The following is a 19,470-nucleotide window of genomic DNA, read 5'->3' on the forward strand; positions in this document are numbered from 1 at the left end:
ACATTATGCGTGAGAGGTCGAGCAGGGAAGCTCATTATAGATTGAGTGACCAAGGTTATTTTGGGGGACTGGTTACAGAAACACTGTCAATTGAGCATCTACCAAAAGTCCAGAGTCCCAGAAGGAAAGTAGTTGTTCAACATAAGCCACATTATTTTTGCAAACAGTTTAGGCACAGTATACCACTCTGATTAATCAGGGAATGTTTTCTATCAGTGGAGGGAACTGATTACCAGTCAAGATCCCAGGTGCCAGCCAAGGGCCAGCCTTGCAAACAGGTCTTTCTACCAGTGGCAGTCTCAGACATACTATGTTAACTCTTTTCTGCGCACCATTGATTAACTCTCTTTCATAAGCACGGGGTGAATTTTGTATTTGCCCATCAGCTACCTCTGGTTATGGAAATCCTCTCAGAAGGCATTACTGCCTCCCCTCCTCAACCAATCCCTTACTAAGCTGATGCAGTTTTTTCATCAGTAGCCATTTTGGTCACTTTCCATTCCTCCTCTGCCCACAACTCAGTAGTCAGTCATTGTTCCAAAACTAAATGACATGTGGTTGGAAGTCACAGCTCTGAACCAGTCTGGAATCTGAAATCAGATAACTTTATGGTTGGTTTGCTCAGCTTTAGTCCTTAAAGTAGCCTCAGCTCAGTTACACCTAATGAGATACAAAACCTCTGTGAACTATAAGAACATTCCAACACTCGAACGCTAGCATATATATCTCATCCCAATAGACCTTACACTCTCCCTGTAGCTAATATTAATGACTTCTTATATCTCATTTTTTATTCTTACACTATGAACAAGTTCTGTTTGAATACATATTGTAAATTATTTATTAAGAAAAAATTGAAAACCAAGATTAGCACATTTAACAATAAGACTGATATAATTAAATTTTGAAGGAAATTGGCCAAAACACATTATTCAATTGTCAGTGAGAAACTCATAATCCACTTGTAAGAGAAAATGTTCCTTAGGTCATTCACAATATTTCCAAATGTCAGAGCTAGAATAATATTAGGTTGGTGGAAACATAATTGTGGTTTTTGCAATTATTTTTAACCTTTTAAACCGCAATTACTTTTACAACACCTAACATAACCCAGTGTTTTTGAAACTGCAGATTTTAACCTATTAGTAGGTAGTGAGATAAACATAGTAGATCTCAAGAAGCATTTTATTAAAAATAAAAGAGGAGAATAGCAAATATTAGAGTGTTTTGTATTTAGTGTGGGTAAATATCACAAAACATTGGTTTCAGTGGCGAGATGGGAGAGAGAGGTCAGAGGTCAATGTAAATTTTGTTTTTTAATATGAGTCATGGTCAAAAAAGTTTGAAAGCTGTTAGTTTAGTCTAACCCTGTTATGTAACAGATAGAGGTCCAAAGAAAGGAAATCACTCAATGATGTCTTAGTATATAGTAAATAGCTAGTGTCTAGAGTCCTTTCCTGCTTATGAGATTAGGGCTATTGAACCCAAATGAAATTTATTTTACTGTAGACTTGCCTTTAATATAAAGTAAAGAGAGGATAAATGTAAGTCTTTTTAATATTTAAAACGAAACATCAAAGAAAAACTGTTACCTTCCCAGTTCGCAGCACAATTAGGGGAGTTTGGCTGAGTCAAGGAAACCTACATCAAGAGATGATAGGCCAATACAATCAACAACCAAGCTTTAGATACTAGAATGATAGTGAGGAGGACTAGAGTAAAGGAGCAACTTAGGACATGTTTTAATATACCGAGACTCTCTTTCCCAGTACCACAAAAACCAGTCTATATCTAAAGAAAAGCTAAAGTAGAGGTGTACCCACCTCCCCCAAGCTCAGTCTTTTGTAGACAAGACTGTGGAAGGCCTCCTTCCTAATAATTATACCAGACAGAGCAATTTCTCTTGTTTCTACCTTCCCTGTGCTGTAAAGTTGCCTGCAAACATTGCAAGGTATTTTTCACATTAGTCTTTACCGATATGTCAGATAGGCTGTTTTATTTTCATTTTTATTTTTTTTTATTAGTTTCAGGTGTACAGAACAGTGTAATAGTAAGACATTTACACCCCTCACAAAGTGATAACCCCCTAACCCAATCTACTACCCCTCTGACATCGTATATAGTTATTACAATACCCTTGACTATCTTCCTTATGATATACTCCACCTCCTGTGAATATATATACACACACACACACACGCGCATTTATATATGTGTGTGTATATATACATTTATTCATAGTTGACATTCAGTATTATTCAGCTTCAGCTTCAGGTGTATAGCACAGTGGTCAGGCATTTACACAGTCCATGAAGTGGTCTCCCTAATAAGACAAGTGCCCATCTGACCCCCTACAAAATCTTTACAACGCTATTGATTATATTCCCCAAACTGTATTTTATATCCCAATGGCTATATTGTGACTACTAATTTGTACTTTCTAATCCCTTTACCTTCTCCCCCATCCCACCCCCTCCCACCTATAGGCTGTTTTATTTTTAAATTAAGGGTTGTAAGAGCTGTTCCAGAGAATAAAAGTTCTTACCCCAATTAGAAATTTCATCATCTAATTGCCCAAATCAGATTTACAGAGTCCAGGTACCGAGACAAGCATTTAAGATGCATATTGTTTTGAACCAATGGTCTGTTGGAACTACGCTATGGCTGAGTGGTTGGTTTCAAACTATTCTGCAGAACCTAGGGTTCCATGGAAGTGTTTGGGGGTGGTATGGGATAAAGGGAAAAGCCATGCAGGTCAGGCTCAACGTTGGGCTTCCCTCCCTAACCAGAGTAGCTTCAAGTTTATAGGTTTTTATATATGAAGTTTCTAGTGAGATTCTATTTGTGACAGTTTTTTGGAAAAGGATTTTCCTGTCAAAAAAAAGTTGGAAAATGACCCTTAGATTATTTAGTTAAGACACTTTTAGAAGTGAATTAATTATCTCAAATTACTTGCAATTATTAAATTACTATTTCTGTATTCTAAATCAGTGACATGAAGGAGTACCATTTAAAGTCCTTAGCTAATTATTTAGTTGGATCTTTCACCTTCCTAAACACTTAAATCAAAAAAGGATGTAAAAGAAAGTCCATTTCAGTTTAACATAGTTTAAGACATGAAAAAATACAGTTTTAAAAAAGAAGAAATCATCAGTCCCCTTTGTGTAGGTAATTATCATAGTAGATTGAGAATACTTTTCTTAAATTGATATGACAATTGATATGACAATTAAGGAGTATTACTTGAATTGTGATCCTTAAGGACATTTTAGCTACCATCTTGATTGATACTATTACCTAAAGAATAATTTAACATAGGATGATGACTTAAAAAGGAACAAAGAGAATATTAAAATTATAAAAACATCGAGTTTCTGATAGCATCTGTTAGGAGTTTAATAGTTTGTTTGAATTTCATAGGTTCTAGATTTAAGAAAATTGTTTATCCACTGGGACTGGCCACTTTAGGAGCAACTGTTTGTTACCCAGTTCAGTCAGTAATAATTGCAAAGGTAAGTTCTTTTTTAAATGACAGTTATATTTCAGTATTTGTTTAAAGTCTCAGCGTGACCAGATTTAAATATCATACAGCACCTGCAACACTTAATTTTCAGAGAAATATAGTTGGTATTAACTCTTATGTTGGCAAAATCACATTAGCATCTCAGCATGCTAAATGCCATTTCTAACTATATGATCATCACAAACAAATAGGATGAACTTGTTTAAATATAACTCAAGAATATAAATGCTGGCTTGAGGATTAAATTCAGAGACAATTAATTAGAATATATGGGGATAAATACCACTCTATTGTAGAGCAATGTAAAATTCAGTTTTTAACAGAAAATTATACCTGCTGGCAGCTGTCAGTTAAGCAGATTAACATAATCCAAGAAACAACCATTTGATAGGTACCCAGACAAGATAACAAAGGCTTTTGAAAATGAAAAAAGAAATACACATATACAAACTCAATTTTGAAGCCATCTGGAACTAAGTAATACTTTCCATGAAAAATCTATGTTATAACTGTTTCATCGTTTTCTTGTGAGCTTACCCACAAATCCTTATTCTCCTAATAATTTGAACAGCTTGTATTGGTGTTTTATTTTATTTTTAACACATATTCAGATTGAGAAGAGCTTTGGGATATGAGTTTTTCTTCCTTTCCTTCTTCCCTTAATTACCAACATTTAATATTTCCCCCTCGTACTTGAAGCTTTGTGTAGTGTTACCAGAAGGACTTTGTACTTACATTATCATTACTACAGCTCTTCAATTATTGATGTGGACAAAACTGCCTATTCAGTATTTTAAGAATGTCAAGGATATAGTGCCCTATGTAGTTTGTAATGCAAAGGAAAAGAACACTATTCATTAAATCTAGTTATATTTGAGATAAATGATGGATAAAATGATACATTTATTTTTTTAATGTTTCTTACAATTTACGTAGGAATTAGCCACTTATATTCATATAATGTTAGTGCTGAAAGAAACCTTTGAGCTTATTACATTCAACTTCCTCATTTTCTCATTTACCAGTAATGAAACTGTAGCCCAGAGAAGCTTCACAGTAACTGATTCGCTTCAGGTGTTGTACTTCCTGTCCATTTTTCCCAGTACATGATGCTACCAGTGATTCTTTTTGTGTGTTTGTTTAGAGTAATGACTTCATTTTTTAAAATATAAAATTGGTACCTACTCATCCTTAAGTAATTTAAGCATTACAGAAACGTATAGAAAAACAAAAGTTAACCACCTGAAATTCTTCCATTAAGAAAAATATCAGTATTAATTTGATAGAACGTTATTTAATTTTAATTTGACAGAAAGAAAAAAGAAAATAATTCCTGCTTTCAATAAAAATTTCTATGATAAAAGAGATATTAATATGAGCTCCTAAAAGTTCTTCTATGGTTAATTAATGATTATTACTTAAATTTCTAGAGTTGAGACCCTTACTTTTCCTTTAACTGTCATACAACAATGTCATATATAACATTTGGTAGAGCCTAATATATATGATATATTAGATATATATTATATATTAGATATAAATATATATTTGTATATATTAGATATAATTGTGTGTGTGTTTATATAAGCAAAACATAGGTTCTTAATCTGAGATCCTCGATAAACTTCAGAGAATCTGTGACTCCCCTGCCAGAAACTATGAAAACTTGTATGTATATATAAAATAGAATATATAATAGAAGCCTTCTAATTTGATATTATCAGGACCAGTAGTTAATAATTAATCAAAAATGTTACAGCAGGGAGTTTTTTAAATCTTAAATATGTACCCTAAATATTTTATTTCAAATTAAAACAAATATGTTCATTTTTCTCTCTTTTGCAGTAGGGCTTTTCTGTGAGTGTGGGTCTCCTAGCTGAAGATCCATAGCATCTGCTATATAGTAGCCGTATCTGTAATATGTCTTCTACTGTTTTCAGTTGATTTTTTTTAATAGAGTGGACACTTAAAAACATTTTGTAAATAATAAAAGAGTGGAATGCTCTTAGATTTTTATTATTTCTCCTAGCCTTTTACAGTTATCTTGCCCACCTCTAATTTGACAGCAGTTACTTTTTTCTTTTAATTTTATTTTATTAAATTTATTGGGGTGACAATTGTTAGTAAAATTACGTAAGTTTCAAGTGTACAGTTCTGTAATACATCATCTATATGTCACATTGTATGTTCTTCACAAAGTGTTTAACTTAATTTTTCCTAGACACAACAGTTATCTTCACACTCACGTTTCATCCTATTATGTTACATTTAAGTTGTTTAATTATAGTAAAATTGATATAGCGACTTGGAAACAAATACAACTTATTCTTGGTAAGCGTAGAAATCACTTGTGAAAGATAATACTTGGGCATATTGGAGAGTATCTATTGGCAATTAATATTCAGTATTCTGTGAACATGTTTATAAATTTTTAAAACATTTTTAATCACACAAGTCTCTTAAAAGGATGGCAGGTGAGAGCTCTTGTACTGCATGTGTGTTTTTCTGAAGTGAAGGTCCCATGCCTTTTAAAAGATTGTCCAAGGGGTCTATGATGTAAAAAAGGTTACAAAACAATAGTCCAGAAGGTTTTTTGAGAAATAAAAGTCACACTCCATTTAGTCACCATTTTGGAAATATACTTCCATTTGGGATTACTCTTTGCTTTTTCTATTTTTCCTCACAATGTTTTCACTTTTAACTTTTGTAAAGAGTAACAAGTAACGTGTCTTTGAAAACTGTAAAACATCTAGGAATTAATTTATCAAATAATGTTTTAAGACTTATTTTTAAAAATACTAAACTTTACTGAAGGGTATTTTTATTTAGACTTGAGTACATTTAGAGGTATATCTTGTTTCTGGATGAAAGGACTCAATACTAGAATACTGCAAATGTTCCCAAATTTATAAATTTAATTCAGTTCTTACAAAATTCCTGAATTTGGAGGGAATATGACATTCATTGAACTAGTATTTTTTGTCCATCTACCATATATTGGTAACTACTCTAAACTATAGAAAGACAGTAAAATAGTGCAAGAGAACAAAAGAGAATGTTCAAAACCAAATATACTGAGTTTGTCTTTATATATGTTGTAGGGAAGGGGAAGGGTATGATAAAGGTGTCATTTCAGATCAGTGTGTAAAGCAAGGATGGATTATTAAAGAAGTGTGTTGGAATAATCATGTTTTTGGAAAAATACTTAGACCTTTACCAAATATCCTGTAAAAATAAATTCCAAGTGGAATAAAGATCTAATCATAAGATATGCTATAAAAATATTAGAAGAAAAAAGAGGGATATTTGTGTAATCTTGAGATAGGAAAGGGCTTCCTAAGCAAAACAATCCAGAAGCCATCCAAGAAAAACGTATGTATTTTACTACATCAAAATGAATACATTTCTGTTGATCACAATATACCATACACAAAGTTAATGGATAAGTGAAAAACTGAGCAAGCTATTTGCAACATTTATAGCAAAAGACTAAATAATATATTTCATATATTAAGAGCGCCTATAAATTGATAGGAGAAAGATGAATTGAATGCCCTCTAGGAAAATGAAGAAAGTATATGAACAAGCAATCCACAAAATAAGAAACATAAATGGCCCAATATATGAAAGATGCTTAATTTCATTAGCAATCAAACAAATGCAAATTTAAAAGATCATTTAGGTACTGTTTGTTAGCCTTTCAATTTGACAAAGATTTAAAAGATTCGTAATATTGCTGCTGGTAAATGGGTTAGGAAAACAGACATACACGCTCTTCGTGGGAGTGTGAATTGCTGCAGTATATCGCTAACTTTCTGGAGGCAATGTGGCAATATTATCCAAAAATAAAATTTATAAAATCTTTAACCCAGATACTTCACATCTAGGAATTTATCCCAAGGAAACTGCAAAAGGGTGTATGGTGCCAGATGTATGTGTAAGGATGCTAATCGAAGCATGCTTATTATTGCCCCCAAAAAAGGAAACATCCCATATGCCTATCAACAAGAGAATTGTTAAATAAGTCATAATTCCAATATGCTAATCAATAGAGGATTTTTGAAAACAAATTGTTACATATCTACTATAGAATATTATGCAGCTATTAAGAAGATCTGGTATATAAATTGATATATTGTTAAGCTTTTAAAAAATCAAATCAAATAATATTTATAGTATGATCTCATTTGTGTTTAAAAAAGAAACTATATATGTGTGTGGTTTATTTTAAAATTTAATTTAAAACATAATTGAGATTGTAGTATATAATCTATACTCTAATCTCCTTTTTCTATTCTGTGGTTCATCATGGACTTCTATCCATGTCAATGCATATAGATTTACCTCATCCGTTTTTGGTAGGTCTATAAATATCTACATTCCATTTGTTTTAAAATGCTGTTATGTGTGTGCATATATAATGGACATAGAAGAGTGAAAATTCAGGAAAAATTTCCACACAACTATTAACAAAGGTTACACTGGGGGGAGGAAGAGGACTTTCTCTATTCTAGTGGATTGATTAATTTTTCTTAGGTGTAGGTGTATACTTCGCAAAAACAATAAAAATGTTTCTATTTAAGGAAGGAAAACATAGTTTTTAAAAAGTTTATGTTTACAGAAAGTGTATCTTAGAAAGTTCCCCAAAACCTCTTAAAAAAACTTGAAAAATCAAAAGCTATTGAAATTACTTTAACTATAAGGAACAAAAGGTTGAGAAAGAATAGAAAGAAGAAATCAGAGAATTTTTCAAACAGAAAGAGATGAATTAAAGTTTAACAGCAGCTTCAGGAATTCAGTCAGCAACCTAGCCTCTGCTTTAGTGTTTGTAGTTCATTTTTTATTTCACGTTTCTACCAAAAAAAAAAAGAGTATTATACTCTGTAGAAGTACTTTGATGCTTTTTCTTTATGACTGGAAAAAGCACCATAAAAATTTAAGGAAAAGCATTAACTTTGTAGCGTGTCTCATTTTCTCAGGTAACTGCTTTTATCTCAAGTTGTCTTTCCCAAACTCCTCTTAAATAGACATAGTTCTAAATTCACAGTGTGAATGCAAGCTGTACATTTTTAAGACTTTATGTTTTTTAGAGCAGTTTTACGTTCACAACAAAATTGAGGGAAATGTACAGAGATTTCCCGTACACCTCCTGTCTCCATAGATGCCCAGTCTCCTCCATTATCATCCCCCACTAGAGTGGTCCATTTGTTACAATTGATGAACATATATTGACACATCATCAGTACCCAAAGTCCACAGTTTATATTAAGACTCACTCTTGGTGTTATATTGACTATATATACTTTTAGCCTTTTACATGAAGCAAATACTTTTGCATATAAGACTTACAAAATGGGGCTTTGTGTTATATCATTTAGAAATGTATGTCTTTACTCTTGATTCTAACCTGGGTGTTAATATAAAATACCTGACATACATTTTTAAATATTTGTATTTCAACTTTTAAAAATAGGTTATTTAACTCATGTTTTGTTTTAATTAGGTAACTGGGAAAAAGGCATATGCTACAAGCCAGCAAATTTATGAAGCGGTTAAATCATTGTGGACAAAAAACAACAAAAAAGAGTCACTTCCTGAACCTAAAGAAAAAACTAAGGTAGAGTTTAAGAGGACTGAAAAGGTAGACATCGAGTTTTGTTTGGGTGGGTGTTGGCTTATAATAGGAGTCCTGGGCAGAGGTCAAGGACAGAGTGAGTGAAAATAGATGGAGGGACATACTACCTTTGCATGACATAGTTTTATAAGATATTTTATTCTTTTAGTAAAATGATTTACTTATGAAGGAAAATATCTTTCTGGTAAACAGCTAGGAAGCTCTGCTGAAATAGAAATACGTGCAAAAACAACTCAAGACCTGAAATACCCAGTGGCTTTGCCAACAGATCTCAGCTCTGCAACAAAGACCAAATCAGAATCCACCTCAGGTTTGTTTGCATAATTCAGTTTTGTTTTCATTATTTTCTTAAATAATTTTATAATATAAGTACTAGTTTGAACTTATGAGTTTTCTTCGTGTTTTGTCTTTTCATATCTGTAGTCTTTATATCTTTTTAGGTCATGAGGTACTCAGGTACCTGGGACTTTTTCTAATTGCGACATAGTTCATAATACACATCTTTGCATATGGGGGTATAGAGTAGCACTCAGGTTGGGTGAGTGAAGCATTTAATATCACTTCATAAATGTGAGTTTTTTAATCAGGTGGAGACAAATGTGCCTTTCTGAATTCTATCAATATGCAGGCTATAAATATGAGTCACATCTGCATAGAAGAAATACCAGCTTTCCGTTTCTTGTGCTATCAGTCTTAGCTTCCACTGCCAATTTTATTTATTTTAGATACCAGAACTTTCAACATCAAATAGTAAGAATAGCACAAATTATAATACTAATAATTTTGCTAGTATTAGATACTGGCAATTAATACATTGTGAGACCAAATAGTGACAATTATACTTTCTTGGCAGATACCACAGTGGTTTTACTGTGATCAAAAAGAAGATAATAGAGTGTTTAATACTGTTTTAGTATGTATTCACATAAACTCACTAATCACTGGCTTACATAGGTTTGTATGTCTCTACAATGACAATCGTACTTACCCATTGTCTTATTGCAAAGGAAATACTCAGGGGTAAAGAATTAGGAAATAATTATAGTATTTCATTATCAGGTTCCACTTATTGAGCACCTTCTCTGTGGTGCAAAGAGCTGTAAACATGTTAGTCAGTCCTCACCCAAAAAGCAAAGCAAAACAAAACAAAATTAACCTCTGGTGTATATGTAATTGTAATCATTTTATGATGAAGAGATGAGACTTAAGGAACTTAACTAACTTGCCCAAATCATGCAGCTTATGAATATCAGATTTGTGTTTATAGACTAGATCTTCCTGACACCAAAGTCCAAGCTCTTTCTGTTGTGTATAGATTATCTAATTTAAAACCCGAGCTTAGTCTCTGATTTCAGCCTCCTCCTCTCTCACTAATCTTTATAAGATCTGTCACTGAGTAACAAACCTGATTTGAGTTTTACTCTTTTCCTCTGTCACCTCTCCTTTTTAATAAAGTTATACAGTTTTTACACTCTGAGTAATCCTCAATTGACCACATTCCCACAAGTATATACTATATCCAGTCATTTTTCTAAATGACTGTCAATTCCAGAGTATCTTGTGGAAATGAAACATGTTACAGCTTAACAGTGGGACCAAAGCATCCCTAGCCAATGTCTTTTCTTCACGTATCAGGATTTTGAAACCCTTTACCCACCTGCCATGGGTAATGTGGTATGAAAAGCGCGCTAAGGAGATATGTAGAGAAGAGAGAGATATGCCAGTACTATTCATCCTTATATATCATTCACAGTTAATTATACAGTAAACCCTTGGGATTCATCCTTTCTACCATTCTATATTACACATGTAGTCCCAGAGGTCCAAGCCATGAGAAACAGTAGTGATTATGAGCACAGATTTTAGAATAAGACCTGGATCTGAATCTAGATCCAACTTATACTAGTTCTGTTACCTGTGGCAAGTTATCTAATACCTCACGCCTAAGTTTCCTCATCAATAAAATGGGGGCGATATTAGTGTTTTTCTCACGTAGTTGTGTGGATGAAATGCAATATTGCATGCAAAATACAATGTCAAGCACACACTAAGTTCTCAATTAATGTTAGAAGGTGTCATTATTATTTGCGTAGAGAAATTAGTCATTCTGCCAATAAACAAATTTATTTTCATTGAGCACACTTTGGGAGCATGTTACTTAGCTAGGGAGACCAGCCATGGCCACCAGTTATCACTATACAGAATAGATTGGGTGAACTGTCAAACTACACATCATGGCTCTGAATATGAGTTTGGTTGTTCTGTATTCTCCTTATACATTTATGGTAAAAATTATGTTACTTTGGAAATCACAAATTTAGATATTTGGTGACATGGACCTCTTTAAAATCTGATGAAAGCAGGGTGAAATCTCTCAGTATCACAGGATCAATGCCCCTCTAAAGCAGAGGTTGGCAAACTCTGGCCCTTGTGCCAAATCTGGCTCACCACCTGTTTTTGTACATTATATAAGTGAAGAATGGTTTCTACACGATTTAAATGGTTGAAAAAACTCAAAAGAAATATATTTTGTGACAAGTGGAAATTATATGAAATTCAAATCACAGTTTCTGTAAATAAAGTTTTATTGGAACACAGCCACACTCGTTCATTTGTGTATCATTTGTCTGTTTTCACACTACAATGGCAGAGTTGAGTGGCTGCTATCGAGATCTGATGGTTTACAAAGTCAAAATATTTACCCACTAGCCCTTTGCAGAAAAAGTTTGCTGATTCCTGTTTTAGAGTGATGACGTATGCCATGCATACATGACTCATCTCATCTCCCCCTCATGATATCTGCCAGGTCTTTTTATGGATCAGGAGACTAACTATTAATAATAGCCAATCTCAAAACCTCTCTGAAGGGCAACAGCCTGTAGTGCGAGGGAGACAGAAACTCTCCAGCCTCTCAATCAGTGCCATACCTGAAAGTACCTGAAGAACAGGGAGGAACCAGAGGTTGACAATGCTTTCTAAAATTGCAACTCAGCTCAGTGCCTGCTTGGACTGAGATAAGCACTTCACCCTTCCTAAAAGAGGAAAAGGGTTCCATTTCTGATAGAAGATATCATGCGGAGCTTCCACAGTTCTTTTAGACAGTGTCCACTATACAAACAAACAAAATACTAGTCATGGAAAGAGGCAGCAAAATGTGACTGACAATCAAGAGGGGAAAAAAACAGACCCACAGGTGATCTAAATATTGAAGTTAGCAGAAAAGGACTTTAAAGTAACTATGAGTAATATCTTACATAGAAAACATGATGGACAAAATGGATGAAAAGATGGAGAATTTCTCAGAAAATTGGAATCTATTGAAAAATCAAGTGCATAGTCTAGAAGTGAAAAATATAGTACCTGAAATTAAGAACTCGTTGGATGGGTTTAACAGCAGACTGTATATACAAGAGAGGACAGAAGTAAAGGACTCAAATAAAGGTCAACAAAAAATAGCCGAACTGAAGCACAGAGAAAAAAGAATGGAAAGAATAGAGCAAAGTGAGAAAGTACTTTGCGGTAACTAGTATCTTTAAGTGTTTCAATTACGGAGAAGCTGAATGCTAGATATCATCCCAACTTTACACAAAAGAAACAAAAATAGAATTTCTAACAATTTTAACTTCACTCAGCAATTTATCACTGATATATGTCCCGTTTTTTGTAACCAACTTGCTTGAAATATAAATGAGATAATATGTGAACTAAATTATCAGTGAACAGATATCACCTAATGGCTATTTGAGACAATAATTCATTACTGTTTTATAACTTTGAACATCTTTATTCCTTATAATGCTTAGGGGATTATAATTATTAGGGGATTAAGATTCAAGAGGAGTTTTATGACAGCTAATCTTTTGGGAGGATAGAGAGCCCTTGATCAGCTCGGGGGATGAAGAAATTCTAAGAACAAAGATATAATCTTTAATTACTCAGAAAAGCATGAGATGAATCTTTTAATAAAGGTGGAAATCAAGTGACCTAGTCTAATCACAATTACTTGTTTCTTTTCTTCTAAAATTCACTCTTCCTAAGAATCATAAATCTGAATCTCCAGTGGTGAGGCCTCTAAGCAGGTGATTACAGGAAAAGATCCATTGGGAATTCTCTATGAATATTCCTCTACTTAATGTCTGGCATAAGCTATGGGTAAATTAAATATATGAAGCCTTTCAACAAATTTTGAGAAGTGGAGATCTAAAGGTAAAGGGGCCTTTTAAATTTGGGTGAGCTGAATCTTTGACCAGACTTTGGACAAGAATTTAAGGAAGTGAGTAGAAGTGTTAGAGAACTTAGTCAATTGATGGACATCATTAAACAAATTAGATACATTCAGACTTATAAAATAATTATTTGTCACATGCTTACTATATAGTATGTCTGATAAAACTATTTCGTGGTACACTTTTCACTTGTACTGAACAAAGGCTGCCACCAGGTGGCAGTAAAGATACGCTTGAGAAAGGAACAGGCAGAACCATTCAGTTTCTTAACCTTTTGTGTGTGCTATGGGCCCTTCCTCAGAACAATGTTTTTAAATGCATAAAATAAAATACACTAACACATGAGCCTCCTTAAATGTGTTAAACAATAATATTTAACAAAATATCTAATAAAGTCCATAATTTTGAAGTAGTAGTAAGTGTAAATATTTCAAGATAACTGCAATTCCACTGTGATATAAAAATATCTGTGATTTCTATTAGTGCCAGAATCTGTGATACTGTTAATACTGTTGTGGTTTGTTGCCTACATTCATTATTGAAGAAAATGTTCATTTTTAGCCAGAGGTTAATGAAAATAAAGACAAATTTCCCCCATACAAGTTCATAGATCATATGAATTTTATCCACAGACCCCCTAAGGTTAAGAGTCTGTGTCCTATACAACACTGTATTAATGTCATGGGTAGTGATTACTAGTGATCTGGTTGTTTTTAATATGTTTGGTGAAATTACATATAGGTATATCACACTTTATAAAATAGAAAATATTTCTAAAAAGATAGGTGTAAAATAAATCATTGTATGTAAATCTATTTCTCCTTTGTTTTCATCATAAAACTGGAAATTAAATTCCTCTATGGAAAAAAAGGCATGTCTCCCAAACGTAAAAACCATTTAAAAATGCATCAGATTTTGTAAAACATTTGAAGTAAAAACAAATTTCTGGAAAACATGTTTTATCTCATGTCTCAAAATAAATGTAAAAATAGTTTATTGCCTGCTTACCATGCACAGGGTATTATATGCAGAACTTTGTGCACATTATTTTATTGAATATTAAAAATAATTGTATGACATTGTTACTTCTTCAACCCCCATTTTACAGAAGAACTAGGGTTGTTGTGTTAGAGGTCAGATAAATCAGAATTCAGTCCTGGCTCTACCATTTATCAGCTGAGTGACAATGGTCAACTTTCTTAACCTCTCGAAATTAAAACTTCTTTATCTGTAAAACAAGGATAATATAAAAATATCATGTATCTCATGGTGGTATTGTGAGATAATGCATGACATTAACATAGTATCTTGCCTGGTACACAGTCAAGCTTATCAAGATCACTGTTGAGCCACACATTGCCAAATCCAGGAATTTATTCTCAATCTCCATCTTATGAAGTCCATCAGTAACTTTTAACACAGGTGATTACTCCCTCCTTCTTGAACCATTCTCTTCACTTGGCCTATTGTACACCACTTGCTCTTGGTTCTCTTCACTGATTGGCTGTTCCTTCTCAGTCTCCTCTGCTACATTCTCCTAATCTTAACTTCAAAAATTTGGAGTATCCAAAGGGCTCATTCCTTGAACCTCTTCTCTGATGCACTAGATGATTTTATAAGTCACATAGATTTAAATGCCATATAAGGCTAGGACTGTAAAATTTATAAACCAGCCCAGAGCTCTCCTGAACTCTACAGATTCACACTTCTAGCTGTTTACTCAACATTTGTTCTCAGACATTTATTTAGCCATTCAAACTTAACAGCCAAAATATAACACTTGATTTGCCTTCCCTCAAGCATGCTTCTCCCACATTTTCCCCTAATATAGTAAATGTCAACTCCATTCTTGAAGTTTCTCAAGTTAAAGAGTCTCTCAGACAACATATTCAGTCCATTTAGGAAATCTGTCTATTCTACCTTCAGAAGTTATCCATACTCCAGTCTTTTCACCACTTCTACTGCTACTGCCCTAATTAAAGTCATTAGCTTCTTTCTCCTGGGGTACTGCAATAGCTTTCTGGTTACCCTGTTTTTATACTTGATCCCCTGTAGTCTCTTCTCTGCAGAGCCAAAAATGATCTTTTAAAAAACATGTCACGTCACTCCTCTGCTCAAAACTGCCCAGTACTCCTCATTTCACTTAAAAAAAGAAAAAAACTTACCATGGGTGTTTGTGGCCTAGCACTCCATTGTTTTCTGATCATGTCTCTCATCGCTCTCACTGCACCCACCATCACCACATCTTGCCTACTTTGTCCAGTCATATTGGCCATTTTATGGTTCCTCAGACATCCACTCAGCTCCGTTATACTTGCTTTCTTCTCCCCCTATAAGGCATTTCCCTCAGAGATCTACAGGGCTCACACCCTTACCTCCTTCAGTTCTTTGCTCAAATATCACTTTTCTAGAAGCCTATTTAAATTTGCAAGCTACCCCAGCACTCCATTTTGCCTCTCCCTGGTTTATTTTTCTGCATAGCGCTTACCACCATCTGATATATCTTTTATTTAATGTATTGTCTGTCTCACCCAACTTGAATATTAGGTCTGTGTTGGTATATATTTTTATCTGCTGTTTTTACTCCTGTATTCCCAGTACCAACAATAAATTTGTTAAATGAGTGACTAATTTTTTTTCATTTTAATACTTTATCAGGTGCTACACAGTTTATGCCTGACCCCAAGCTCATGGATCACGGGCAGTCCCATCCAGAAGATGTAGATATGTACAGCACTAGAAGCTGAAATAGTCTGCATAGAGTACTACAAGATGTGTGAAGTTGCAAATGATGATGAAAAAAATCACGTAATGGGTAACTCTGTTGCATAGAGTATAACTTAAAGCAAGTTTTTCCCTAATCTTCTAATGTATAGTTTGACCAATCACTTAAGTGATTAAATCACAAACAATGAATATAATCCAAACAATATCAAATGATTGGTGAAGAGGCAGAGGTAGTAGTATTAGGATACATTTGATAACTTTTAAGGGTGTTTATAAAAAAGATAGAGTATATATATGAACATTTATGAGACTAAAATCTGAAAAAATATGTATGTGTATATATAAATACTTATACATATACACATATGTATTTGCTTTAGCTTTTTGTAATTAATGTCAGCTGAAAAGAATGGTGTGTGGAAGGATGTGTTCCCTACCACCCCCCTTTTTTTCATTTTCCAGAGCTGGAATAAAATATCCATATTTTATGACACTTGACGCTTGGCTTTGTCTCTTTGTTTTATTAATGTTAACTCCTCTTAAATATCCAAAAACACCTCTAACTATTTAAGAGGACCATATGCTCCATGAGACCTCCAATGCTGCTTAGCAGACATTCTACTGGTTCCTAGGTGATTTCCTGTCCTGTTCTCCAGGAGAGGTATTACAGACCTTTTATTCTCAAGCCTCCTATACCTGCCAAAGATGACTGTTTCTCCTATTACATAGAGAGAAAAAATAAGTTAGTAAACATGACCATTCTCAACTTCTTCCCATCTACCTTCAAGACTTACCTCTTTTCAGCCATGCCATCCCCCTTTTCTAAGGCTAATGCTTCTATTTGAGTTCCTGATCTCATTATTTCCTATATTTTCCAATACTATATTATATCTGATTTACTCTTCAGTCTTAGGTATCTCTTTTCACTCATTTCTTTTCCTTAACTTCTAAATAGTTTCTGATATTCTTTATCCCAAAATAGCAGTAACAAAAACCTTCCCCTAACTCTGCCTCTTCCTCTTGAACTATCTTTTCTTTCTTCTTCCTATGATCGTCATACTTCATAAAAAGTAATGTCACTTTCTTACTTCCTCCCTTTCAAGTCCTAACTTTTGACACCCTGGCTTTTATACCTATTTGAATTTTTTGTAATTATTGACTCTTAACCACTCCCTTCTTGAAACTCACTCCTCCCTTTACTCTCTGTTATTCCTGCTTCTCTTGTTGTTCTTCATTCTTCTCTTGCTTGGAATCCCTTAAATGTTGAGGCTACTCAGGTTATATTCCTAGTCTTCTTTTCTCATTCTATATGCTCTCCCATTTTCATTCAACATACTTCAGTTTTCAGACACTGTTTATGTCCTTATTACTTATGTCCAGCTCCAATATTTATCCAGAGCTATAGACCTATCTTTCCAAATATGTATTGGTTGTATCCATCTTATATCGCATAGATAGCCCCAATGTCAATATGCCTAAAACTAAATTGTCTTTACCTCTCTCTCCTTATTTCTGTTTCTCAAATCTATTCTACCTTCTTTAAACATTGCTCTCGTTGAAGTCTTCATCATCACTTTCCTGGATTATTATTACAGTAATCTTCCGGTTAATGTGCCCAACATCAGTCTTGCTTTCTGTTACTTCACAATGTGTTCTGATTGTAACAGTAAAGCAGTTAACAGTAGCTTAAATAAATAAGAGTCTATTTAAAGTCTGGAATTAGGCAGTACAGGGTTGGCATAGTGACTCATTAATGCCATCAAGGACCTAGACTTTTTCCACTCTGGTCTTTAACACGTTGATTTGTCACCTCATGTTCACAAAATGGCTGCTGTACCTCTGGGTAATACATATTCAAAGTAGGAAGAGGGATTAGGACAAACTGTCCCAGCTGCTTCTGATCCTTATTTATCAGAAAAGTAAATGCTTTCTTAGAACCCCTCTCAGAAGATTTCTGTCTATATCTTGACCAGAGCTTGTCATATAACCACACTTAGCTCAAGGAAGATTGGCAAATCATATTTTTCTTTATGGTGAGGAAAGCAAAGAGTAAGGGATTTGGAATGGATGTTGAGTTGGATCTAACATACAGTGTCTGCTACCTTGTTCTTCTAACCCATATGTCATATTATTATGACATAGTTGTCTTTCTAGCAACTGTTATGGATAGTTGTCTTTCTGAATCTTCAGTAGCTTATCATTGCCTACATAATCAAATCAAGACTCCTTAGTGTGACATACAAGTTCCTTTCTATATGATACTATCTCATCTTTAATCCTATCTTCCCTTTCCCTACCACCCTACAGCCAATGTATATTTTTATCTATAACATACCACATGCTTCTTGAACATGCTTTGTTCTTTCATGCCTCTTTTTGTCTGCCTATGCTGGGGTCTTCTCTTAGAATTGTTTTCTTTCTCATCCTGCTCCATATTCCAACTTCCTCATCCTTCAAACCCAATTCCAATGTCACCATTTTCATTTCTCTAAGGTATGATTTAGATGCTCTCTCTTCTACATTCCATGCACTTGGTTTTTATAGCTGTGATAGGCCATACAATTTATTATAAAACTAAAACTAGTTTAGTATTTTTCACAGACAAGGCTCTTTTCATAGACAAGACTCCTGAATTCATCTTTGTGTAGCTTTGATGCCCATGAACACCTGGTATATACTGTGTTTGTACCATCAGCTCTACCTAGCCAGGCTATCAGCTCTAATGCTTCTTTTGGAGCAAAAGTTAATATAAACTGGGTCTTATTTTAACATAATATAAGACCGGGTATAACATAATGTAACATAATACCAGGTCTTATATAACATAAGAATGAGTATAATATAATATAATATAATATAATATAATACTTGGTATAATATAATATAATACCTGGTCTGATATTAATTTTTGCTCCAAAAGATGCCTTAGAGTTGATGGTCTGGCTAGGTCTTATTTTCCGGGAAACATGGTAGCAGGAACTCACATGTTCTACCATGCTGGTTGTAACACAGGATGCAAAAATAACTATAATTCTATCAAAGTGCTTATATTCTTCCAGAAAGGATAGAGACGTATACAAATATAGTGACATATGTAGTATCTATCCTAAGTACAACCAAAGATTTATAGATGCTTAGAGATGGAATGTATCTGGGATGATGTCAAGAAGGCAGTGGTACTTGAGCTGCTCAAGGTGGGGAAGCAGTTCATTTACTAGTTTTTCATAAGTGAGCTCTTCAAAATTTAGCTTCAGTATTTCAAATGATTTTTTTGTACCTCAGATCTGTTTATAATCAAACACAGCCATATGTCATGAAATATAAGATACATTATTTACCACTAAGATAAAAGTATGGCC

The 19,470-nt window shown here is 33.8% G+C and overlaps 1 protein-coding gene across 3 annotated transcripts in view; it reads left to right on the top strand.

Moving 5' to 3' along the window:
- Window positions 1-16,609, top strand: part of APOOL (apolipoprotein O like) — a 67,627-nt gene extending 51,018 nt beyond the window's left edge. For 2 of the 3 annotated variants that reach the window (XM_074323456.1, XM_074323455.1), the window contains 4 exons: window positions 3,421-3,512; window positions 9,027-9,140; window positions 9,351-9,468; window positions 16,043-16,267. In XM_074323456.1, the coding sequence (XP_074179557.1) occupies window positions 3,421-3,512; window positions 9,027-9,140; window positions 9,351-9,468; window positions 16,043-16,131 (413 nt within the window). In that variant the 3' untranslated portion in view covers window positions 16,132-16,267. Of the gene's footprint in view, window positions 1-3,420; window positions 3,513-9,026; window positions 9,141-9,350; window positions 9,469-16,042 lie in introns of all 3 variants that reach the window. The other variant, XM_074323454.1, reaches the window with a different exon arrangement.
- Window positions 16,610-19,470: the final 2,861 nt, after the last annotated feature.

This window comes from Rhinolophus sinicus, chromosome X, assembly GCF_036562045.2.
Source record: "Rhinolophus sinicus isolate RSC01 chromosome X, ASM3656204v1, whole genome shotgun sequence".
Lineage (NCBI taxonomy): Eukaryota > Metazoa > Chordata > Mammalia > Chiroptera > Rhinolophidae > Rhinolophus > Rhinolophus sinicus.